The 25581-nt window shown below is 46.7% G+C and overlaps 1 protein-coding gene, 1 long non-coding RNA gene and 1 pseudogene across 2 annotated transcripts; 2 read left to right on the top strand and 1 right to left on the bottom strand.

The window, feature by feature from the left end:
• Positions 1 to 436: 436 nt before the first annotated feature.
• On the top strand, positions 437 to 746 carry LOC150056638 (protein kish-A pseudogene; annotated as a pseudogene).
• A 6374-nt stretch (positions 747 to 7120) lies between these two features.
• Positions 7121 to 12325, top strand: LOC150056639 (uncharacterized). Its single transcript, XR_016537078.1, has 2 exons — positions 7121 to 7273; positions 12202 to 12325. It is a non-coding gene; the product is annotated as an uncharacterized LOC150056639 (long non-coding RNA).
• On the bottom strand, positions 9563 to 18979 carry Ptchd3 (patched domain containing 3). Its single transcript, XM_090341821.1, has 4 exons — positions 17903 to 18979; positions 16808 to 16929; positions 12822 to 12967; positions 9563 to 11558 (listed from the first exon to the last, which is right to left on the bottom strand). Exons 1-4 carry the CDS (start codon positions 18917 to 18919, stop codon positions 10063 to 10065), a joined length of 2781 nt encoding a protein of 926 aa, XP_090197947.1. The 5' UTR covers positions 18920 to 18979; the 3' UTR covers positions 9563 to 10062.
• Between the last annotated feature and the right edge of the window lie 6602 nt (positions 18980 to 25581).

A 25581-nucleotide genomic window follows, 5' to 3' on the forward strand; every position in this document is an offset into this window, starting at 1 on the left:
GACTTGGGAGTTTTTTATTCTTTTTCCAGTCCTGGATCTTGAACTCAGGGCCTGGGTACTGTCCTTGGGCTTTCTAAAGACTAGCTCTCTACCACTTGAGCCACAGTACCACTCCCAGCTTTTTCTGTGTATGGAACCCAGGGCTTCATGCATGCTAGGCAAGCACTCTATCACTAGGCCATGTACCCAGCGTGACTTAAACTTTTAAAGGTCACTTCAACACTGGACCACAAAATCAGAATTCTTCACACACAATTCCAAGTGTCTGGGCTCCACATTTTTTTATGATACTGTGCACATTTTGCCCTCAAAGTACTTACAGTCAGAAGAAATCAACACGCAGCAAAGGGTAAAAATGCTAGAACCTCTCCACAGAACAATGGGATTCTGTATAGCTGACAGAGGAAAGTCAAAACAGAAACAGTCAGTAGGGTGATGTGGCTGGGGTATCTCCGGTCTCACTATGTCTGCCATTTTCAATTTTCAGAGTCTGTTGACTGTAATCTTGCTGCTTATCTGTACATGTGCTTCTCTGTACATGTGTCGGCACCCAGCATCCTGGACAGAAATAAAACTGGGCTGTTGGGGATATTTTGGAAGTGCGCCAGGATTGGTGAACGAAAGAATCCCTATGTTGCCGTGTGCTGTATAGTGATGGCCTTCAGCACCCTCTTCATACAGTAGTTTGGGAAAATGCCAGGATGTAATCACCATCAGATTTCATTGTGAACAAGGACTTACCTATGGGAAACAATGGGAAGAATGTTAACCTTTTTTTAAGAATTTATTAATGTTGATTTTTACATCATATTTTACATGACAAGTTTAACAAACAAGTGTTCAAGGAGGGAATATATTTACAATCACTGGGACATAGTATTTAGAACTTAATCAAAATTAGGCTAAGGGTTTGTATGTCACAGAAACATTAATTTATGAAATAAAACATTATGTCTATAGAGTCATAGGTTTTTATGTTTATAGAGTTATGTTTATTTTTCCATTACCATGTCCATAGCTTTAGGTATGCAGTTATTGAATCCTCACATGTTAACCTTTTTTATCTCTGAACAGTGAATGAGATAAACTTCCCGATGTTTTTCCTCTTTCTATGTTATTGGACCAATGTCTAAAATATATTATTAAGATTTAAACAGTGAATACACAAAGAGTCTTAACAGTCTGAAGCAATCAACCTCAGTACTGTCATTTTAATATTACATCCTGCAAATGCCATTCTGTTATGTAAGACACTAATTCTTAGTTAGGTGTCCTTACGGTACATAGTGGAAAACAAAAGTTATAAATTACTCAAGTTCAAGTTCTTGAAAATGACAGATCTTTAGAGAAGGAGTCCCTTTTTTGAATAGCCTTTTTTCTATTGGCTACTCCATGGTCCATTTTTGGGTTGATAAGGAAGGGTTATATTCATATTTAGTGATGTTTACTGTTCCTCTGTACACATCTCAATCATTAGCCAGTATACCTCTATTTCTGTCAACTTCTGTAGTTGATTACAAATGTTAAAAGTATGTAAAATGAGCATGTGCAGTTCTAAAGAAGATAGGTAAATAAGTTGTGATTTAATGGAGTTCCTGGGATGATGGCCATATTGAACATAAAAAAGTTTTTTTTAGAAAATTAGTGGGTGTAGTCACTTCTGAGGTCTATGGTTGAATACAGATGTCTCAAGCATGACTGTGACCAGCTAGCTGCCATTCTCTGAAAAAGACAGTCTTCGTAAAATGAAAAGAGTAAAATACAATTGCAGAATAATACAACTGGAGAAAATACAATTGGAGAATAATAATACTATATGTGCTTTTTATCATTTTTAGTGTCAAATCTTAAAAAATCAAATGCTTAATTATATTACCTAAAAATGCAAAAAAAATAAAAACAGAAACAGTCACACAGAAGTTCTGTACTAGAAAACTGACATATAACATCACTCTAAAAAAAAAAACTGATGGGGTTACTAGACATAAAGGGGTGAGGCTTAGTGTTGAGGTGCTTGCCTAGGTTGTAAGAAGCCCTGAAACACAACAAAATTTAAATTCAACCAGATGCTGTGGCTCACGCCTGTAATCCTACCTACTCAGGAGGCTGAGATCTGAGGATCGAAGTTCAAAGCCAAGCCAGGCACAAAAGGACCTGAGACTCCTATCTCCAATTAACCTCTAGAAAATGGGAAGTGGGGCTTGGCTCCAGGGTAGGGTGGTATCCTTGGGCTGAAGATCTCAGGGACAGTGCCCAAGCACAGGGGTAGGGAGGGTGGTAGACTTGAGCTGAAGAGCTCAGGGACAGCGCCCAGGTTTAGTTCAAGCCCCATGACCTATACACACACACACACACACACACACACACACACACACACACAAAATTAATTCACCAGAAGAAATTTAAATACATTGTTATGTTGAACAAAATGTGTATAATTAAAGACCAAACTTTGCCCGCATTCCCTCAGCCCCCAACCAACCCCTGGGCACTGAGAAGGACTTGGCCAAAATCAGAAGTGAAAGCACCATGAAGACACAGACATCGGGGAGGGGGTGCTTAAGGTCACCAAAGTTGTTCTGATAAGGACCAACTCGGCAGGCTGGGAGAGGCTGCCCTTCCTCACACCCACCTTCACCCCCTTCTCCAGGCCCCAGGATGGACGTGAACGTATAGATGAAAACGTGATGCAAGCTTGGAGAGAGGCCAGAAGCCTGGGCAAGGCATGAACTTGCCAGAACAAGTTCTGATGGAGTCCATCCAGACCGTTGTATGTTGCGCCATACCCAACATTCACAATCCCAAGCTTCCAATCTCTCCACATTTTACCCTGACACTGTGCATTTTCTCCAAAGTGCCTACAGTCACAGGAAGACAACATGCATCAAAGTCTGGAAGTCGTGAAAATCAAAAGCTGAGGCATTTACATAGCCTCCTGGAACACAATACCACTGGAATTCCTCAAAAAGAAATTAAAATACCTTTGTGTGCCTAATAACATGCGTATCAGACCTATACAATGAAAACAAAAATCTTTTTGTGCTGCTCCTGGGACTTAAACTCAGGATCTAGGTGCTCTCCCTACACTATGTTCTACCACTTGAACTCCACTTTAGCTTCTTTACTGGATTATTGGAGATAAAGGGCCTTAAGGACTTTCCTACCAAGGCTAAGTTTGAACTACAAATCTCAAATCTTGGACTCCTTAGCAACTAGCATTATAGACATAAGTCGCTGGCACCTGCCAAAAACAATGCTTTCCATGCATTTCCTCACACCCTAATCCCCATGCCCTGTGCAAGACATATGCTGGGAGCAAGACTGTTGGGGTCCACCCAGCCCATACTACATTGGAGTGTATGCCCAGAGCCTATATTTACGATTCCTAGCTTCTGGACTCTTCTCATTTTCTCATCATGGCACCTGAAGTCAAGGGAATTCTCTGAAGAACAAAAAGCTCAGTATCCTAGAGCCTCTCTTCTGTAGAGCAGGATCTGGAGTGTGGCTGACAGTTGGAAAAATAAGAAAAAGCCATCTAGACCACACTTTCTGTTCCCACCTTCTGCTACCCCCACCAAACTCCTCATGAGGCAGATCCTGGACCAGGTCTGAGGCTTATTGAGACCAACAAGAGACATGGCTCAGCATAACGGTGCTTGTCTGGCTGGGGAGGCATGCTCCAAAATAAAGACAAAATATCTTGATATGCTCAGTCGTATGTGGAGAACCCCTCAGTACTGGAAAATGAATGTTTTAAACAATTTCCCCAGCCACCAATCGCAAGACCCTGATGAGAGATATCACACAACACAGCTGAAGGCTCTGAACAGACTGGGAGAAGGCCCAAACATCAAGCTAACTCAGAATAGGAACTACACAGAATAAAGAGCAGGCCAGGGTCAAAGCTGGCCAAAGCTTGGAGCTGCTGCGGATGACAGGCAGCCCAAACCTGGAATGGGCATGAGCTCAGGAAAGACCTAAACGCAGGGCTGGTACACAAGAGCAGGCCTGGACCTGGAACCGATGATGTGGACTCAGGGAAGGTCTAGACTACAGCTCTAAATCATGAAGGTCCCAGACGCTGAGGAGATATGGACATTCAGAGCTGGCAAGAACTTGGGGTAGGCCTGGATGTGGACCTGGCACAGACTCACGGAAGCCTCCAACCCTGAGCTGGTCTGGACTCAGAACTGATTTGGGCTCATAGCTGGGCTGGACTTATATCATCCAGAGACTAATGGCTGGCCTTGACACAGAAGAGGTCTAAGTACACAGTAGGAATGGACATAGATGAGACCCCCCCAAGTGAGACCTGGAGCCATAGCCTATTTGGGGGACCTAACTCATCAAAATCACTTCAGACACAACAAAAGACACCACGAGGAGGGAAGCCACCCCACACCCAGGCCCTAGGCCTGCCTAGACTGAAAGCACTGGCTAAAACCTCACCACTGACTGGGGGCTGGCTCCAGAAGCCTGGTTTGGGCCTTGCATCCCCGAAGCCACTTCAGAAAGCCCACAAAGGACAAACAGGGACAGACAGGCCCCACTTCTCCCCCACACTTTCACAGCCACCCCTCCTCCATAACCCTGGGCCTACCTAGACTGAAGGTGCCAGCTCAAAGCTCACCGCCGACGGAGAGCTGGCTCTGGAGGCCTGGTCGGCCTAGAGGGGCCGAAGCCACTTCTGGAAGAGGACAAAGGACAAAAGGGAGAGTCAGGCCCCCCTTCTCCACAGGCTCTCACACCCCTGCCCTGGGCCCGCCTGGACTGAAGCTCAAGCTCAAAGCTGGCCACTGGCTGGGCGCTGGCTCTGGAGCCCTGGTTTGGGGCCGAGCCTCACCGACGCCACTCCAGGAAGGGCATCAGCGAGGGGCAGGGAGAGGCAGGCCGCGCTGGTGCTCACAGGCCCTCAGCGCTCTGCGCCCTGCCGTGGGCCACACCTGTGAGGACGCACCACCTGGCTCTGCTCCTCTTCAAGAGCCGTCCTCAGCCCGGCCCGGCGCCTGGGCCCAGCCTCCTCCAGGACAGGACCGGGGTGCAGAAGCTCAGCCCCACCAACGGCGCCTGACCAGCTTCGCAGGCTGGAACCCAACCTCGCACCTTCTCAGTGCTCGGCTTGTCCCGCCAGCCCAACCCAAACAAGCCCAGTTCCTCGCCCTTGCCCTTGCCCCTCTCATCTCTCTTGCTCTGCTCCGCCCACAGGCCCCGCCCCTGAGCCGCTCACTTCCTCTCGCTTGCCCCGCCCCTCTCATGCTCCGCCCACAAGCCCCGCCCCTGGGCTGCTCACTTCCTCTCTCTTGCCCCGCCCCTCTCGCCTCTCTTGCTCTGCTCCGCCCACAGGCCCCGCCCCTGGGCCGCTCACTTCCTCTCGCTTGCCCCGCCCCTCTCGTCTCTCTTGCTCTGCTCCGCCCACAGGCCCCGCCCCTGGGCCGCTCACTTCCTCTCGCTTGCCCCGCCCCTCTCATGCTCCGCCCACAGGCCCCGCCCCTGAGCCGCTCACTTCCTCTCTCTTGCCCCGCCCCTCTCGCCTCTCTTGCTCTGCTCCGCCCACAGGCCCCGCCCCTGGGCCGCTCACTTCCTCTCGCTTGCCCCGCCCCTCTCGCCTCTCTTGCTCTGCTCCGCCCACAGGCCCCGCCCCTGGGCCGCTCACTTCCTCTCGCTTGCCCCGCCCCTCTCATGCTCCGCCCACAGGCACCGCCCCTGAGCCGCTCACTTCCTATCATGCCCAACCCCTCTCATGCTCCGCCCACAGGCCCCGCCCCTGGGCCGCTCACTTTCTATCATGCCCCGCCCCTCTCATGCTCCTCCCAAAAGCCTCGCCCCTGGGCCGCTCACTTCCTCTCGCTTGCCCCGCCCCTCTCACCTCTCTTGCTCTGCTCCGCCCACAGGCCTCGCCCCTGGGCCGCTCACTTCCTCTCTCTTGCCCCGCCCCTCTCACCTCTCTTGCTCTGCTCCGCCTACAGGCCCCGCCCCTAGGCCGCTCACTTCCTCTCGCTTGCCCCGCCCCTCTCATGCTCCGCCCACAGGTCCCGCCCCTGGGCCGCTCACTTCCTCTCTTGCCCCGCCCCTCTCGTCTCTCTTGCTCTGCTCCGCCCACAGGCCCCGCCCCTGGGCCGCTCACTTCCTTGCCCTTGCCCCGTCCCTCTCATGCTCCGCCCACAGGCCCCGCCCCTGGGCCGCTCACTTCCTTGCCCTTGCCCCGTCCCTCTCATGCTCCGCCCACAGGCCTCGCCCCTGGGCCTCTCACTTCCTCTCTCTTGCCCCGCCCCTCTCGTCTCTCTTGCTCTGCTCCGCCTACAGGCCCCGCCCCTGGGCCTCTCACTTCCTCTCTCTTGCCCCGCCCCTCTCGTCTCTCTTGCTCTGCTCCGCCTACAGGCCCCGCCCCTGGGCCGCTCACTCCCTCTCGCTTGCCCCGCCCCTCTCATGCTCCGCCCACAGGCCCCGCCCCTAGGCCGCTCACTTCCTCTCGCTTGCCCCGCCCCTCTCATGCTCCGCCCACAGGTCCCGCCCCTGGGCCGCTCACTTCCTCTCTTGCCCCGCCCCTCTCGTCTCTCTTGCTCTGCTCCGCCCACAGGCCCCGCCCCTGGGCCACTCACTTCCTTGCCCTTGCCTCGCCCCTCTCATGCTCCGCCCACAGGCCCCGCCCCTGGGCCGCTCACTTCCTCTCGCTTGCCCCGCCCCTCTCATGCTCCGCCCACAGGCCCCGCCCCTGGGCCGCTCACTTCCTTGCCCTTGCCCGGTCCCTCTCACGCTCCACCCACAGGCCCCGCCCCTGGGCCGCTCACTTCCTCTCGCTTGCCCCGCCCCTGGGCCGCTCCACCCTCTTCTCCTGAGGCTGAGACCTCAGCACAGCGGAGGAGGCCTGAGCTGTGAGTTCCTGGTGGGAGAACTGGTCGAGGAAACAGCTGCCCTGGTGCGATGTCCAAAAGTCCACAGCCCCGGCGCCACGCACGGGCGCACGGGCCCCAAAGAGGGTCTGGGGCCTCCTCATTTTCCTCTCTGGGCCCCTTCGAGGCCTCGGGCGTCTCCTGGAGTCAAGCCGGCTGTTTGTCTTCTGAGCTCACAATGCCGCCCTACCCATGGCCCCACACCCCACGGGCAGCTCTGTCCAGGGCTGTCCAGGCCCTGGGATGGAGAAGCTCCCTCTTCCAGACCAAAGTCTGGGCCCTCTGGAGCCCAAGGCCCTCGTTCGCACTCCCTCGGCCCTGCATCGGAGCCATCCGGATCTAGCTGGGCTTGTCCGCGTTGAGCCTGTTCATTCCCATGCACAGTAAGTATTCTGCAAAATAACCTGTTCAAAGGTTTGATTGAAAATAAGCTATTGTTCTGGGCCTAGACAACTGATACACATGTTCCATTGTCTTACCATAAAGTCTGGATGATCACAGCTTTTGTTGTCCTTAGCCATTTTTATTGTCCTTTTACCCAGTTAGTGAATTTGGTTATATCCCTTCGGAGTTTCTTCAAACTGCCATTCACATACCATACAATTCACCCATATAAATCGCAAAATAAAAGTTTGGATATATCACATTCATTTTTTTCAAAACTATAGTAAAATTCACTAAATAAAATTTATAAGAGCTCATATCTTTGGGGTGCATGAGCTCCTGAATAGGCCCCAGCAGAGCAGATCAAGCAAGAATGGTGGCACTTATTCTAACCACCTCATAATCAAGACACAGTCCAGTTCTGCAAATAACAGGAGGCTAGTGATCACCCACCAAGAGGCAATCATTCATTCCAATGCATCAGTCCACCAAGGGAGTCACGTGAAGTGGCTGATGTGAGCCACTCGTCTTTAGTACTGCCAGTCACTGCAGTCTGGCCAGGGTGACCACACCCAAGCTGATGGTTGTGTCAACACACTTCTTAGATGCTGCCAGGTCCAACAGGATCTCTAAACTTCTCATCTCCACCATTTTTAAGTATGCATTTGTTTCAACTACACACATCCTGGGAAGTGTCTCTCACACGGCACTGCACCCCCAAGGGGGGAACAGTATAAACGTGGGCCCAGCCTCAGAAAACGGTAAAGAAGCTGGGCATCTGTGGATCATGCATGGAATCCTAGCTACTCAGGAGATTGAGATTGGAGGATCAAAGCCAGCCCAGGTATCAAAGTCCATGACACTCTTATCTCCAATTAACCACCAGAAAAACAGAAGTGACACTGAGGCTCAGAGTGGTAGAGTGCTAGCCTTGAGCAAAAAGCTCAGGGACGGTGCCCAAGCACTGAGTTCAAGCCCCACCTACCAAAAAAAATCTCACTGCTGCACCCAGACCCTGGACAACACTTTCCTTCCAGACAAGAAACCCTGCATGCCAAAGTGCAAACCACTTACTAAAGATGTAAGTGGGTTTTATACACTGATCTGGAAAGAGAATTGCTCTCTTGCTCATTCACTCTTTCTCTCCCCCGTCCCATCTCCTCCTCCTGTCTCATTCCCACCCTCATTTCTTGAGGTACAAAGTTTGAACCCAGTGCACTATCACCTGAGCCAGGCTGCCCAATACTTTTTGCTTTATTTTCTCAGATAAGATCTTGGCTCATTTGTGACAACTGTCCTCGAATGTCAATCTGTCTGGTGTCCACCTGTGGAGTAGCTGGGATTATAGCCTTGCACTACCATCCCATTACATTTTCTTTTTCTTTTTTTTTTCCTTACAATAACAGAGTTTGAACTCAGGGCCTTAAGCCATCTGTCAGATTTCTTGCTCATAAATGGTATGCTGCCACTACAGCCACATCCACAGCCCAGCTTTTTGCAGGCTATCTGCAGACAGAATCTCTCAAGACTTTTCTGTTCATGCTTCACCTCCTCACTTCCAAACACCATCTCCTTCACATCTCAACCTCCTGAGTAGCTAGAATTAGAGGCATGAACCACAGACACCTGGTTTAAACACACATCTCCACATACACATTTTAAAGCCAAACACACATGGCCCACACCTGTAATCCTAGATACTCAGAAAGCTGAGATCCTGAGGTTCACCTTTGGAAACCAGCCCGGGAAGAAAAGTCCCCATGAGGTTCAACTCCAATAAATCAATCAAAATCCGTGAGTGGAACTGTGGCTCAAAGTGGTACAGTGCTAGTCTTCAGCAAAAGAGCTCAGGAGCAGTGCCCACACCCTGGGGATTGTGGGGCTTGAACACTGGGCCCTACCCCTGAGCCACAGCCACACTTCCCGTTTTCTAGTAATTAATGGGAGATGAGAATCTCATGGTCTTTAGTGCCCAGGCTGGCTTTGAACTGCAATCCTTGATCTTAGCCTCCTGAGAGGCTAGGATTACAGGCATGAGCCACTGCACCAGGCAAAAAAATATTTTTAAGAACTTTTTAGAAAAGCTCAAGCTAGGAAATTTATTTTTCACATCATAATACATATAGAAAGAATAAAATATTCTTCTATTTATAGTATGAATAATATATAATATTACTTGAATGTTTAGGAATAAACTCCCAATGGTTAAAAAGTAATTGGAAAATTATACCGTATACTGAATTTAAGAGACAATAAATAGGACAATACTTTTTCATTTAGTAAATATAGTTTAATGTAATATCAATATGTCTGAGAATATTTTTAAAACAAACAGAAGGATTTCTGAGTCATGGAAACATGCCTTTACTTAAAGGTTATTAATAATTATCTTTTAAACTTTCTTTTTATTATACATTACTTGTATGTTTAAATATTATTTTAATAAGTATATATCAATTGTACAGAGTAACGGTTTTCATTGAGAAATTATCACACATTTATAATGTATCCTCCATTACCTTCTTTTTTAATTTTTAAATTGTTAATATAAAGGTGATGTTCAGAGCTGTTACAATTACATAATCCATTACCTTCTTGGTCCCCCCTTCTCCTTCACATTCTCATCAGCCTCTTTTCTTTGCCCCAGCAGTCCCTCTTTTACCTGCATGTCTCTTTTTTTCTATTCCTCACAGTGCCCCTTTAAAAAAAAATCAGACCAAATTGAGCAAAAAGAAAAAAAATTAAATAACTGGTCTTTGAATTGTTGGTGGACATGTTAAACAGATTATCAAAAAAAGGTTAAGAATACTGGAATAAAAATTAGACCGTGAGCAGCCCCAAATAGCATAACAAGAAACATAATCTTAAAGAATGTCCTGAAGACATATGCTTTAGCTGCAGATAAAACACACACCCCTATTATTGTCGAGATGGCACTTTGTAGCACTGGATAACCTAGCATATATAATGCATCCGTTGCTTTTCCATTTACTGTGGTCTTAGAACTGGAAACAAATGCATAGGAGATGTGTGCAGAAAAATCAAAAGAAAACCCTATACATATGACAAGATTAATCATGGATATGGAATCAAGATTGACTTTCCAGAATGCCATGAAACCTGTTACGCCCACAATCACAGAAGCAATAGCAAAAGTTACCCATACGGAGCACACTGGATGAGGAATTAACAATAGGGAAACTATGAACATAGCTATTGATGCAACTATGACATTTCTAACAGTGTTTTCTAGTATAGCAGCAAACTGATCAAAGAATATGAATGCCTGGTTGTACACCATTAGGGGAACTCCACACTTGTCGGCTATGTCTCGTAACTGGACTAACATTAGCTTCTTATTTTTTGAGGAAGAAACCCTCATAACTTGAACAAAACCCCTGGAAGAAGTGATTTCGTTTGATGAAGAAACATTAACATCATATGTAAAAATTGGAAACATACTTAAAAAAACAGAAAGGTTATCCATAAAAGTTTTCTTATTATTGAGATCCTGACTGCTATTTTGCATATATTTTACATATTGCCGCAACCAAAATTCTGTAAGATTTTTATCTATATAGCTATTTTCCTCAAACTCTATCAGACATTTTTCTAATTCTTGCCTTACATCTTCATCCCAATAGTTAATACTTTCAGTAACAACAACCATAACTCTAGGACCATACTCTGAAAAATAATCTTGCTCTACATTAAAATATGGTATGATGTAGGAATCGTCACTTGCCAGATTTCGAAGGTCTAAACCCTCTTGCACATGGAAACACCCATAAATGCTGCTTATGATGTACAAAATGTATGTCAACACTACAAAAAGCTTGCATTTGGTGGTTGTGAGAAAAGGACCAAAATGGTCTCTAAAAAACAAATTCATTGGATGGTTATCAATTTCATCTTCATCTGGGACAGCACCCAGTGGGAAGCAGCAGGTCTTTTTGAATGAGGCATATTTGGGGTCTGGCTTTTTCACCCAATGCAGGCAGCATACTTCTCTTCTACCATCCAAAGCCATAACTGCCCCAAAACAGGTGATTTTGTAACAATAACAAAATATCAGGGTTGTTCCTGTATAGATGCAAAAGTACTGTACGGACCTGAAAGAGCTCATTATACCAGTATAGAAGGCAAGTACATTGGTGACGGAGGTGATTGTAATGGATACCGCCACCTTTGAATAGACACTGGAAAGCCGTTCTCTTAGGGTAACCAGGAGGCTGGTCTTCTGCCAGGCAGAAATCATGATAAACATGTCATCAACCCCAACACCTGGGAAAATAAGAAACAAACTCTTCATACATGTTAATGTACATCAAGTAAATATATTCACCATTTTTGTTTTCTATAGTAAAGCCTCACTTGTCTTTCCAGTCTCTACTTAAACCCTGTCTTCCCTGGAATGTTCTAATTGCCTCCAGGTTCACCACAGAATTTGACATTCCTTCCTCTGTTGTCAGTCTTTGCTGTGTTCATACTCCTATAATTTTACATATACCAAGACATACTCGATTCCCCAAGTGTTTTAGTAATTAGATCAAAAAAACAAGCTGATGGTTAGTTGAAGCAATATTAGCAGTGTGTATCAAGTCCACTAAACTTGATGAAAAATAACTTTCGTTCCTAAGTTCTTTCACACTAATGTACAAACACATCCAACCAAAATTATCTTGCTTAAAATAAGCTGGGTGTATATGTTTATAGTTAGCATCAGTCTATATATGTGGTATAATTTGAATGATATCACATAGTTTCTAGACGTACACAGAGGCTCATACATGTACACATAGTTTTCCTACTGGCCTGTTCCTGAAACTGAGAATGTTGTTATTCAAACTTCAATTGCCCAGGTTACGCAAGGCACTAACTCATTGCTCCAGAACCCAGTAAGTACTCTGCTTCTTCCTTTCTGTAGTGCTAGGACTCAAAATGAAGACTTCATACATACTAAGCAAGTACTCCACAACTGAGCTGTACTGCCAGCCGTGGGTGCTCCTGAAATCAGAAATACTACCAAAATAAATCTTAAGTGTTGCAAACTGCAGTGTCCAGGAATGGACAATAATGAACACCAGACTGTGGAATTAAGGTTTGGGGCACCAGGGGCCTGAAGTCTTCTTCCAGCTTACGGCTTCCTGGGTCCATATCACAAGCTATTTATTAAGGATAAAGGGGCATCAATGTTTGTGAAGTAATACACTTTCTATCTGGTGAATATAATGTAACCCTTCTATTAATTACAATAAAAAAATAATTGAACAAAAAATATAGACTGAATAAACACACACACACACACACACACACACAAGAAAATGCTGGAAGTGGTGCAGAGGCACAAGTGGCCTTGAGAAAGCCCAAGGACAGTGCTCAAGCCATGAGCTCAAGCCTGGGATTGGCAAAAAAAAAAAAGGTATTTAATTCATCTTGATTTTTCCTATTTCCTGAGATTCATAAAATTTATTTCCTTTTCTACTTAATAACACACACACACACACACACACACACACACACAACCTCACATTTTATTTTACTCACCTAGAATAAGAAATGGGGAATTGGCAACTATGATCACAAATGGTACCCCAATGTGCAACATCAGGCCAAAGCCACTAACCACTGCCATGGCAACATTAAACACTCCAAAAACTGCAACTCCAACTTTGGTTCGTATACAGTTCAACCTGGAAATTTAGAATGAAAACAAAAAAATCACAAAATCTGGGGTGGTAACTTACATCCTAAAACTCCACCCATTGATACCATTCTTGGATACCTACAGTCATAAGCCCTTGAACTAATCATTTCTACACTCATCTGCTTGTCTGCTGGAGATCTTCAGGCTTGCAAGCACTATACCATACCAACTGTCTAAAAACAAGGAGCGGGAGGAGGAGGAGGAGGGGAAAGGGGGACAGAAGAGTAGACAATCTATATTTTTACTAAACTTCCCAGGTGGTTCTTTTTTGCCAGTCCTGGGGCTGAAACTCAGGGCCTGGGCACTGTTCTTGAGCACTAGGTAGCTCAAGGCTAGCACTCTTTCACATGAGCCATAGCACAACTTCCAGCTTTTCCTGTGTATGTGGTACCAAGGAATCAAACCCAGGGCTTCATGCATGCTAGGCAAGCACTCTACCACTAGGTTACACTCCTGGCCCCTTCAGGTGGTTCTTATACAGATAGCCAGGCACTATTCCACTAACACTTCAAAATCACAAAGGTTTACCAAAGCTAAATTTACAGATGACTAACTTTATATTGACTTGCAGCGGAGTGTGAATTGGAACTTAGCAGTAATAAAGAATATCCATTTTCTGTTGCTTAGCAAAATCACTGAGGCTAGGTTTACTAAACTCGTAATTGTGAAAGTCCAATAACATAGTAGATGCCATCATGGCTGTAGGAAGAAAGACGGGGTGGAGAAGAGAGAAAGAACACATATGGCAAGTCAGGAACAGATTCAAAAGTCAAATTTCTGTTTCTGTTTTTGTTTTTTGTTTTGCCAGTCCTGGGGCCTGAACTGAGCCTGGACACTGTCCCGGAGCTCTTCAGCTCAAGGCTACTGCCCTACCCTTGAGCCTTGAGCCACAATGGTTAAGAGTCTCACGGACTTTAGTGCCTGGGCTGGCTTTGAACTGTGACCCTCAGATTTCAGCCTCCTGAGTAGCTAGGGTGACAGGTGTGAGCCACCACGCCCAGCCCTACCTTGGACACTTTACTCAAGGCTAGCACTCTGCTACTTCCAGCTTTTTCTTAGTATGTGGTACTGAGGAATTAAACCCAGGGCTTCATGCATGCTAGGTGAGGCACTCTACCAGTAGGCCTCACTCCTGGCTCTCCCTTTTTTTTTACGTGACTTGTCACAGAAACTAGACAGGTCCCTCTGGAGAGAAAAAACCCTCAAAGACCTAACCATTTTATAACCAGGCAGCATTTCATACAATTTCATCACCTCTTAACACCATCACACCAGATCCAAGCTTCCTGCACATGAACTGTTGGGGGATGCACTCATATACCATTATCTTTCTACCCCACCCCTGATCCTTAATTAGCCATAATCACAATACTATATAACTCCTACATTTCAAAGCTCATGAATCTGTATTATGTGAAGTTTTTGTCTGTTACACTTGTCTAGATTGTCACTTCATTTTTAATCATGCGTATGTCTGTAACAATTTGTGCATTTTTTTTTGGCCAGTCCTGGGCTTGAGCTCAGGGCCTGAGCACTGTCCTTGGACTTTCTCAAGGCTAGAGCTCTACCACTTGAGCCTCAGCACCACTTCCAGCTTTTTTCTATGTATGTGGTACCGAGGAATCGAACCCGTGTCTTTGTGCATGCTAGGCAAGCACTCTACCACTAGGCCAAACTCCCCACCCAGTATAACTTATTTTGCTCAACAGGATGATCTCTATTTCTATTCATCTTCCTGCAAATGACATTATTTCATTCTTCTTTGTGGCTAAATAATACTCTATACTGTATGTATATTACATTCTCCTTATACACTCATCTGTTGATGGGCACCCAGACTGATTTTAGACTTTACTATTGACAATTATGTCACAATAAAGGTAAGTGTACAGAAATACCTCTGGATATCAAGAATGATACAACATAGTACTATGATACATTTCAATTTTTCAGTTTTGAGGAACCTTCTACTGATTTACACAGAGGACACACTAGTTTACATCCCCAACAACAATGTAAAGGGAACCCCTTGCCCCACATCTTTTCAGCATGTTTTTTTGTTTTGTTTTGTTTTGTTTTTTTGCTAGTCCTGTGACCAAAACTTAGGGCTAGGGCACTGTCCTTGGGTTGCTTTTTTTTTTTTTTTCCCCTCGGCTAGTACTCTACTACTTGAGCCACAGCACCCCTTCCGGCTTTTTCTGTGTATGTGGTAATGAAGAATTGAACCCAAGGCTTTGTGCATGCTAGGCAAGCACTCTATCACTAGGTCACACTCCAGGCTCCAAACAATTTATTTTTTGGTCTGTTGTGGAGCTTAAACTGTGGGCCTGGACACTGTTCCTGAACTCTTCAGCTCAAGGCTAGTGCTCTACCACGTGAGCCACAGAACCACTTCCCTTTTCAGCATTGTTTTTCACTTTTTCTTGTGTGTGTGCGCGCGCATGCGTGTGCGGGGTGTGTGTGTGTGTGTATACGCCAGTACTGGGGCTTGAACTCAGGGTCTGGGCACTGTCCTTTAGCTTTTTCACTCAGGGCTATTTTTCATGCATGTAAACCACAACTCCACTTCTAGCTATTTGATGGTTAGTTGGAGATAAAAGAGTCTTGTGGACTTTTCTGCTTAGGCTGGCTTTGAACCTGATCCTCTGACCTCAGCTTCCTAAGTAGCAAGAATTACAGGCACAAATGTTAGTCGTATTTCTATGCATGTGCTCAATCCAAAAGGGAAGAAGTCTCATCTAAATAATTCTAAAAGAATAAAATATATGGGAATTCAACAAAGCAAGTGAAAGAAACTGAAGACCAATATAAACATAAAGTTCTTTTAGTTAAGAATTATTGCTTTATTTTTTTTAAAAAATAGGCAATTTTGCAACAATAATCTACATATTCAACATGATCCTGATCCCTCTTAAAATTCCAACAGTGTTTTAATTCGGAAATCAACCCTCAACTTCCTATGGAATTGCAAGGAGCCCTAAATGGGAAAAAAAAAAAAACTAGAAAAAAAACGAACAAAATATAAGGACTCAATACTGTGCAGACATAAAAAGGAACGAAGCTCTTATACATGTTCCAACATGGATATTGAAACAACACAGTGAGCGGATTAAGCCAGCTACAAAAGAACAAGTTTCTAAAATAGGCAAACAAGTATCAATAGAAATTGATTAAAGTTTCACTGGGACTGAGGTTTAAAACAGTTATAAAGTTTCATAACAGTATAGACATAATAGCATTGAATTTATACTTTAAAAGTATAATGTGGGCCAAGAGCATAGCCTAGTGGTAGAGTGCTCAGTTAGCATACATGAAGCCCTGGGTTCGGTTCCCTGATACCACATATTCAGAAAAACCCAGAAGTGGTGCTGTGGTTCAAGTGGCAGAGCACTAATCTTAAGCAAAAACTGTCCACGGACAGTACCCAGGCCCTGAGTTCAAGCCCCAGGACTGGCAAAAAAAAAAAGTATAATGTAGCTGGGTGCGGTGGTTCACGCCTATAATCCTAGCTACTTAGGAGGCTGCAATCTGAGGATCATGGTTCAAAGCCAGCCCAGGCACTACTCTTATCTCCAAATAACCAGCAGAAATCCAAAAGTGGTGTCAGGGCTCAAGTGGTAGAGCAATAGCCTTGAGCTGAACAGGTCAAGGACAGTGTCCAGGCCCAGAGTTCAAGCCCTATGACTGACCAGAAAAAGAAAAGCAGCAGCAGCAGCTCAGTGATAGTGCCAAAGACCCTGAGGTTCAAGCCCCAGGACTGGCAGAAAGAAGGAAGAAAGAAAAAAATAAAGAAAGAGAAAATAAAAAAGAAACATGAAACATTTACCTGAAACATGATATGATTGCAAACAGTATGATTAAAACATATGCCATGTGAAACAAGGGGACCACTGTCATAGTAGTTGCCTCAAATTCCAGTTGTCTGGAAAGTGATGTAAAGTGGACCACCTGCAACAAAGAAATATTTAAGATGAGGTACAAATTATCTTGACACACTTTATCAAAAGAAACATGTTAAAAATGAAATGTTGAGACATGTGGCATTTTAGAGCAGAGAAAAATATATAGGTCTGCTTCTTCCCACAAAATCTGCATTGTACTTTGAAATTTCTTTCAAAAACAAAATCTAAAAGCTACATGCACCGGAACTAGATTTTACATGAAACTGTGAAATCATGACATTAATAAATGTGGAGGTTGCGGCCTTCCTAATTTTACCAGATTGTATAAATATCGTTTCATGATGGCCCGGTCTCCACGGGCTCTTTCCAGTAGCTCTCACAGCCATCAGGCTTCTTTATAATAATAATTATTATTATTATTTTTTTGCCCGTTCTGGGGCTTGGACTCAGGGCCTGGGTTCTGTCCCCGGGCCTCTCCCTGTGCTCAAGGCCTGTGCTCCAGCTCCTCCTGTTTTTGCAGTGTTCCTGAGGAAAGGCACCCAGGGCTTCCTGCATACTGGGCAGGCACCCTGCCGCGAAGCCACGTTCCCAGGCCTCCTGTCCTGTTTGTATCCACAGTGTTGCTGGCTCTCTCACTTGGGAGTGCGGGGCCAGTGGCCCCTGGGAGCCCTGGGGCGGCGGCCCTTCGGCCTGGAGGGTGATGGGCAGCGTCAGGACACTGTATCAGAAGCCCGGGCCCCAGGGCCGGGAGGAGTCGCCTGGTGGTGGACTGCGGCCCCGCATGCCGCAAGCCGCGCGGGAAGAGGTGCTGAGGCTGAGGGGTAGAGCGCAAGCCCTGGGCTGGCAGGAGAGGGAGAAAGGGAGACGTGGAGGGAGGGGGGGGGGAGGAGGGCCATCGCTCCCCTCCACAGCCAGGGCGTCCGGTCTTTGGGAGGTTGGAGCCCGCGCCCCCCCGCACCGCGCTCCCCCGGGGCCTCCCTCCAAACCCCGCTCCCCCGGGGGCGCCGGCCGGCCGGCACCTCGATGCTCTCCAGGGCCAGGCTGCGCTGCAGGTCGCTGAAGCGGTCCAGGAAGTGCGTCAGCCAGGCCTTGCTGCGCTCGCTCTGCGCGGGCTCCTCCGTCTGCAGGAAGTACAGCAGGTGCATGGCCTTCGAGGCCAGCAGGCGGCGGCTCCGCCCCGCGCTCTCGCCCAGCGTGTTCCCCCCGAAGTAGCCGGCCAGGAAGACCGGGTGGCCGGCCAGGTCGAGGACCGGGAAGGTGACGCGGCCCAGGTCCAGCGCCGGGTCCCGCTGCCAGGCGTGCAGCAGCGGGTTGGGCGGCACGCAGTGCGCCCGGAACTTGGCGCAGGCGTCGCCGTAGCGGATCTGGGTGCCGTCGTCCAGCACCGCGCGCAGGCCGCGCACGGCCTGGTCCAGCCGGCTCACCTCGGCGAACACCTCCGCCTCCAGCAGCGAGGCCGAGGTGCCCACCACCAGCACCGACGCGAAGTTGGTCTCGGCGCTCATCCGGGCGGCCGAGAAGCGGTCCGAGTCGTTGGTGGCGAAGTGGCCCTGCACGAAGCGGCGCTCGGCCTTGGCGGGGCCGCCCACGGGCGTGTAGTGCTCCTCCAGGCTCTCCTTCTCCGCGGGCAGGAACATGAAGCCCGAGCCCAGCGCGGCCGTCAGCGCCAGCGGCGCCAGCAGGAACGCCCAGGGGTGCGAGGCCACGGCGCGGCCCAGCCGGCCGAAGGAGCGCGACAGCGGCTGCTCCACGCAGTCGGTGTGGCAGCCGCGGCGCGGGCCGCGCGGGCGGCGGGGGCGGCGCGGCGCCTCGCGCTGGGCGGGCGCCTCCTGCCCCAGCGGCTGCGGCCGCTCCGAGGGCGGCCCCGAGGCCCAGCTCGGCGGGGACGGCGGCCGCGGCCCATGCTCCTTCCCGGGCCCGGGCGGCGGCGGCGGCGGCGGCGGCGGCCCCTGCTCCTCCCCGTCGGACCCCGCCTCCGCCTGCGGCGGCTCCGCGCCCTCCGCCTGCGGCGCCACCCTAGCGGACCGCAGGCTCATCTCCCGCCCGACGGCGCCCGCACGCGTGCCCACGCCGGTCGAGGGAGCCCGGCGGCCACGCCGGCACCGACGCCTCGCTCCGCAACCGTCTCCGAGCGGGCGCCGCTCGCGCCCGGAGCCAGGTGGAGGGAGGGGCAACCGTCGGTGCGCGCGGGCGAACGCCGGGCCTAACCGCGCTGGCCGCCGGCCCCGCCGGCCCCGCTCGCCCGCATCCGCGGCCAGACCAGGCGTCGAGGCCCCCGCCGAGCTCCCCTCCTCCCCCCGTCACCACCGGGCCTCGCCGCCGCCCGCCGCGGGGCGCACGAGGGTGGGGAGACGCCACCGCGGGAGCCGGCGGGGACCTCCCGCACTGGACCGCCCTGGAGCCTGGAGGAGCGTGGTGAACGCGTCCACGTGAGCAAACATGACCTCCTCCATCCTCGTCCCTGCGCCCCGCGTCCACCGCCAACACTGACCGCACCTGACACGCAGACACACACACAAACACACAGACAGACACACACAGACACACACAGACACACAGACAGACACACACAGACCCACAGGCACACAGGCACACAGACACAGACACACACAGACAGACACAGACACACACACACAGACACACACAGACACACAGACAGACACACACAGACACAGACACACAGACAGACACTCAGGCACACAGGCACACACACAGACACAGACACTCAGGCACACAGGCACACAGACACACACAGACACACACAGACAGACACACAGACACAGACAGACACATACACACTCACAGATACAGACACAGACAGACACACACAGACACAGACACACAGACAGACACACACAGACACAGACACACAGACAGACACTCAGGCACACAGGCACACAGACAGACACAGACACACACAGACACAGACACACACACACACACACACAGACACAGACACTCAGGCACACAGGCACACACAGACACAGACACACAGACACAGACAGACAGACACACACACACAGACAGACACACAGACACAGACAGACACACACACACTCACAGATACAGACACACACAGACAGACACACACACTCACAGATACAGACACACACAGACAGACACAGACACACAGACAGACACAGACAGACACAGACACACAGACAGACACGCACACAGACACACACACAGACAACAGACACAGACACACACACAGATACAGACAGACACAGACACACACACAGATACAGACAGACACACGCACAGACACACACACAGACACACACAGAGATACAGACACAGACAGACACACACAGACAGACAGACACACACACACAGACACAGACACACAGACATAGACAGACACACAGACAGACAGACACAGACACAGAGACACAGGCACAGATACAGACACAGACACACAGACAGACACAGACACTCAGGCACACAGACAGACACAGACAGACACAGATACAGACACACACAGACACTCAGGCACACAGACACAGACACACACACACAGACACACACACAGACACAGACAGACACACACAGACACACACAGACACTCAGGCACACAGACACACAGACTCACACAGACAGACACATAGACAACAGACACAGACAGACACAGACACACAGACACAGACAACAGACAGACAGACACACACAGACATACAGATACAGATACACAGACAGACACAGACACACAGACAGACAGACACAGACACACAGATACAGACACACACAGACAGACACAGAAACTCAGGCACACAGACACACACAGACACAGACACACACAGACATAGACACACAGACAGACACTCAGGCACACAGACACACACGCATACACACAGGCACACAGACACAAACACAGACACACACAGATACAGACACACACAGACACAGACAGACGCAGATACAGACACACACAGACAGACACACTCACACACACAGACAGACACAGACACTCAGGCACACAGACACACACACAGACACACACAGACATACACAGAGACACAGACACACACAGACAGACACACACAGAGACAGACACAGACACAGACAGACACACACAGACACAGAAACACAGAGACAGACAGACAGACACACACACAGACACACACACAGACAACAGACACACACACACAAATAGACACACACACAGATACACACACACAGACAAACACAGACACACACAAACAGAGACAGACACACACACACACACAGAGCCGGCGCTCTCGTTTCGATCCTATCTTAAAAACCAGTGAGTAGCATGTTAACTATGATTTCTCTGTGTTCTCTTGTGTTTTCCATTGTTTCAAAGTAGTTTTCTTAGATTTGTTGCTGTGTGTGTTTTTATCGTTAAAAAAAAAAAAGTTTGTTTTTCTGTAGATGTTTTGACTTTTTACCCCCTTGGACTAAGAATGGCGATATGATATCACCACTCCTCCCTTCATCTGGGATTTTCATTTTGTTTTGCACCTTTATTCCAGACTCAGGATAACTGCATGTGCTCTTTTTGTCTGCTCTCCCCTTTCATTTTATTCATTATAGAATTATTTCCCTCCCTCCCTCCCTCCCTCCCTCCCTCCCTTCCTTCCTTCCTTCCTCTTTCTTCCTTTTGTGTGAGCACCCATTAAAGGTCAGGTACATCCCTAAGTATTGAAAAATTCATCAGTGGATTTCACGGATAGGGCATCCTTACTTTAGGTTGCTTTTAAATGTTGTGAAACAGAATCTTACTTCAGTGTCCTCATTCCAATGGCAATGACTTTGATAAAAGAGAAAAAATTTTACCTTCTAATTCTGCTATTTCTCAGTCCTTATTTTCCTCTAGAACTTATATTTTCTCCCTTCTCTATTACTGAATCAATCCTAGCCTTTCTAGTAGAAATTCACTGGTTTATGCAGGAACAAGGTCATTTTAATCAGGTGTTCCTCTAATAGGAAAAATCTGTCAATGGACAATAATTCCTGGTTCAGTGACTGTTTACAAATTCCATTGTTTTCCTCATATCCCACAATTTTTTTGTGGGTAATACTTTGAGAGTCATGACACTCAAGCTGTCCAACAGAGTAGCCACAAACCACATATGGCTAATGTGGCTTTGTATTGAACACTTGAAATTTTGCAGTTCGTCCAAATTGAGAGGTGCTACAAAGACAAACTGTGGACCATGTTTCAAGTATCTTGTATAAACAAGAAGGCAACATTTTAGCTAATAAGCTTGTGTTGAATACACAATTATAGGTAGAATGTTATAAAATTTTATTTTTAATATAGCTATCTGAAAATCTTTACATAGTAATACACTGTCATTTATCTAGCCATCCATCTGTCTATTTAAATGTGGATCTCACCCTGTAGCTTAGGTCTTTTGTTCAGAGTTTGCACTCTACATGTCTCCAATTTTATCTTTTTTGGCTGGTCAATTGGAGATAAGAATATTACACACTTTTCTACCTGGCCTGGCTTCAAACTGCAATCCTTAGACCTCAGACTCCTGAGTATCTAGGATTATAAGTATGAGCAACAATAACTACTTGTTGAGCAAATGAATGAATTAAATTTACTGCAAACCATCATAAAACTCATCAGTGGTCAGAGGCTCTTGAGAAACGTATCTCTTTACTACAGGACTTGCCAAACATTCTCCAAGCAGAGTCATGATAAAATAATAATGAAAACGGAAAAGTATAACAAGCAATTATGTGAAATATATGTGCTATTCCCTTCTCTCACACCTGGCTTTCTTAGCCAGTTCCTCCATATTACACCTGAAAATTTTTTCCTTCCTTTTCCTTGAGCCAGAATTCCCTAAGTTTCCACTGTCTTTGCTCACTTGTGTGAGCTCCTGATTTTATGACCGTTGCCTTGATGGAAACCCATATGATCTTGATGGAAAGCCCCCTGTCTTCTTGCTCCCTTGCCTTGTGTTTTGTGCTTTTGAAGAATACAGAATCCTAGTGAAGGCTCCCCTGGCTTCAGATCATCTTCTCATTACACATTCAGTGTCTTTTAAAATTCTCCATACGGGAGTAATTCTCAAAGCAGGAGGGTGGGATGGGGGAAACTATATACATACATATATATATACATATATATTTATATACATTACTAACATATTGTTAACTATGCCAGTAAAATTATGGATAATTTAATTTAATTCAGACTTAATGGCAACATTTTCCCTCACTAATGAAATGGTTATTTGTTATTAGGAAAATATTTATGGAAGTGGAATTGTGTGATCTCTCATCACTATTAAACCTTGTTAAACCTTTAAAAAAACGTTTGCTTTTGTCAAATGCTATTTCTAATTGAAGTGATTGTGTCCTTTTTTTTTACTTCCTGTTAGTGGGATGTTTTATGTTGATAAATTCTTCTTGTATATTGAATTATTCTTGCATTCCAGAAATAAATCCCACTTGATCATGGCTTATTATTCTTTCAGTGTATTGATGATTCCATTGATTAGTATTCAGTTGAGACTTTTCCCATCCTGGTTTAGAAAGGACAAGGTTCTATAATTTCCTTGCAGTTTTCATTTGGCTCTGGCATTGGGGTATAAGTCATGTAGTACAGTGGGAAATTTTCCCTCTTCAGTATTTTAGAAGAGCTTAAGAAGGGTTGGTCCTAGTTCTTTTTCAAAGGTTAGGTGGGTTCTACCAGTGATGACATCAATTTAGGGCTTTTCTTGTTAGTAGGTGGTAGGATTTGATTTGGTAGTACTGGGAATTGAGCTCTAAGCCATCCCACCAGCTTCTTTTGCTTTGGCTATTTTTCAAGGTAGTACTTTGCTGTATGTCTGGGCCATTCTGGGCTGTGATCCTCCTTACTCGTGCTACTCTGTGCTGTTTGGGAATGACAGGAGTATTCCAAAATGCCCAGCCATTATGCTTATTCCTACTTAGGTTACCAGGTTACATACCACCATGTCCAGACGCTGGTTAAGAAGGAGTCTCTTGAACTGCTATGCCCAAGGTTGGCCTTGAACCATGATCCCCTAATTACAGGATTGAGCCACTTCATCCGTGTTGGTAGGTTTCTGATTACAAATTCAGTCTCTTTACTGGTGATATATTTAATCAGACTTTGTAGTTCCTTATACTTTAGTGTTGGTAGACTTTGCATATGTAGGAATTTGGTCGCTCAAGTTGTTAGCACATAATTTTTCATAGTGTTTTGTATTCACTTGATTTCTGAACAATCAGTATTAATGTCCTCAAATTTTTAATTTTAGCACTTTGAATCTTTCCATTTTTCGTAAACTAATGAATTTTTTTATTTTGTTGATCTTTTCACAGAAAAACTTTGTTGCATTGTTTTTTTAATTTTTCTATGCTCATTGATCTATGCTCTGATCTTTATTATGCCTTCTCTTCTGCTAGCTTTGAATTTAATTTGTTAATTTTCCTTATAAAATTAGGCTGCTTATTAGAAAAGTGTGTGTGTGTGTGTGTGTGTGTGTGTGTGTGTGTGTGTGTGTGTGTGTGTTGTGGGGCTTGTACTCAGGGCCTGTGTGCTGTCCCTGAGCTTTTTTATTCAAGACTATAGTGCTCTACCACTTGAGCCACAGCTCCACTTCTGCTCTTTTTGTAGTTTAGTGGAGATAAGAGTCTCATGGAGGGGCTAAGAGTGTGGCCCAGTGGTGGAGTGCTTGCCTAGCACGCACAAAGCCCTGGATTCAATTCCCCAGTATTACATACACAGAAAAGGCTGGAAGTGGTGCTGTGGCTCAAGTGGTAGAGCCCAAGCCTTGAGAAAGCTCAAGGCCAGTGCCCTGCCCCTGAGTACAAGCCACAGGACTGGCAAAAAAAATATTTTTTCATTTAAAATTAAAAATTTTTTTTAAAAAGTGTCATGGACTTTCCTACCCGGATTGGCTTCAAACCATGAACCAAGTAGCTAGAATTTCAGGCATGAGCCACCAGTGCCCAGCTAACTTTCTTGTTTTTCACTTTTTTTTCTTTTAGTCTTTCTTTTTTTGAACTCTGGACTTAGAATCTGTCCCTAGGCTCTTTAGCTCAAGGGTAGCACTCTAGCACTTGAGCCACAGCACCACTTCTGGCTTTTTTCTGTGTATGTGGTACTGAGAAATCAAACTGAGGGCTTCATGCATGCTAGGCAAGCACTCTACCACTAGGCCAAACTCCTGGCCCCTTCTAAGTGTTTTCTAATTTGCTTTTATTTCTTCTTTAGTTTGCTGGTGATTTACTATTTGTACAATACTTCAGCTTTATTTTTGTTACAGATCTCTTTTTTTTTTTCCCTCATTGTAGAGTGTGCGACTAGTGTGCACAAAGCCCTGGGTTGTATTCCTCAGTACCACATATACAGAAAAAGAAGTGCTGCTGTGGCTCAAGTGATAGAATGCTAGCTTTGAGGAAGCGCAAGGACAGTGCCCAGTCCCTGAATTCAAACCCCAGGATTGGCCAAAAAAAAAAAAAAGAGAGATTTTTATTTTGTGCTTTTGAACTCTTAACGTGTTGAATGTGTCTTGTTATTTTAAGATTTTTTCCTTGCAAGTTGCTTAGGCAGTTTGCTTTTCTAAATCTTACATGAAAATCTTATTTCCGGAAAGAAATATGTTACCCATAGCGTAGAGAGCCAAGAGGATTGAGGTAGGCCACGTTAGGTAAAGCTACCTGGATGGGTTGTCACAGCCCTGTGTCTGGTTCCTGATGCTGATTATGA

The sequence above is a fragment of the Megascapheus bottae genome, chromosome 11, assembly GCF_031878675.1.
Source record: "Megascapheus bottae isolate mThoBot1 chromosome 11, mThoBot2.hap1, whole genome shotgun sequence".
NCBI lineage: Eukaryota > Metazoa > Chordata > Mammalia > Rodentia > Geomyidae > Megascapheus > Megascapheus bottae.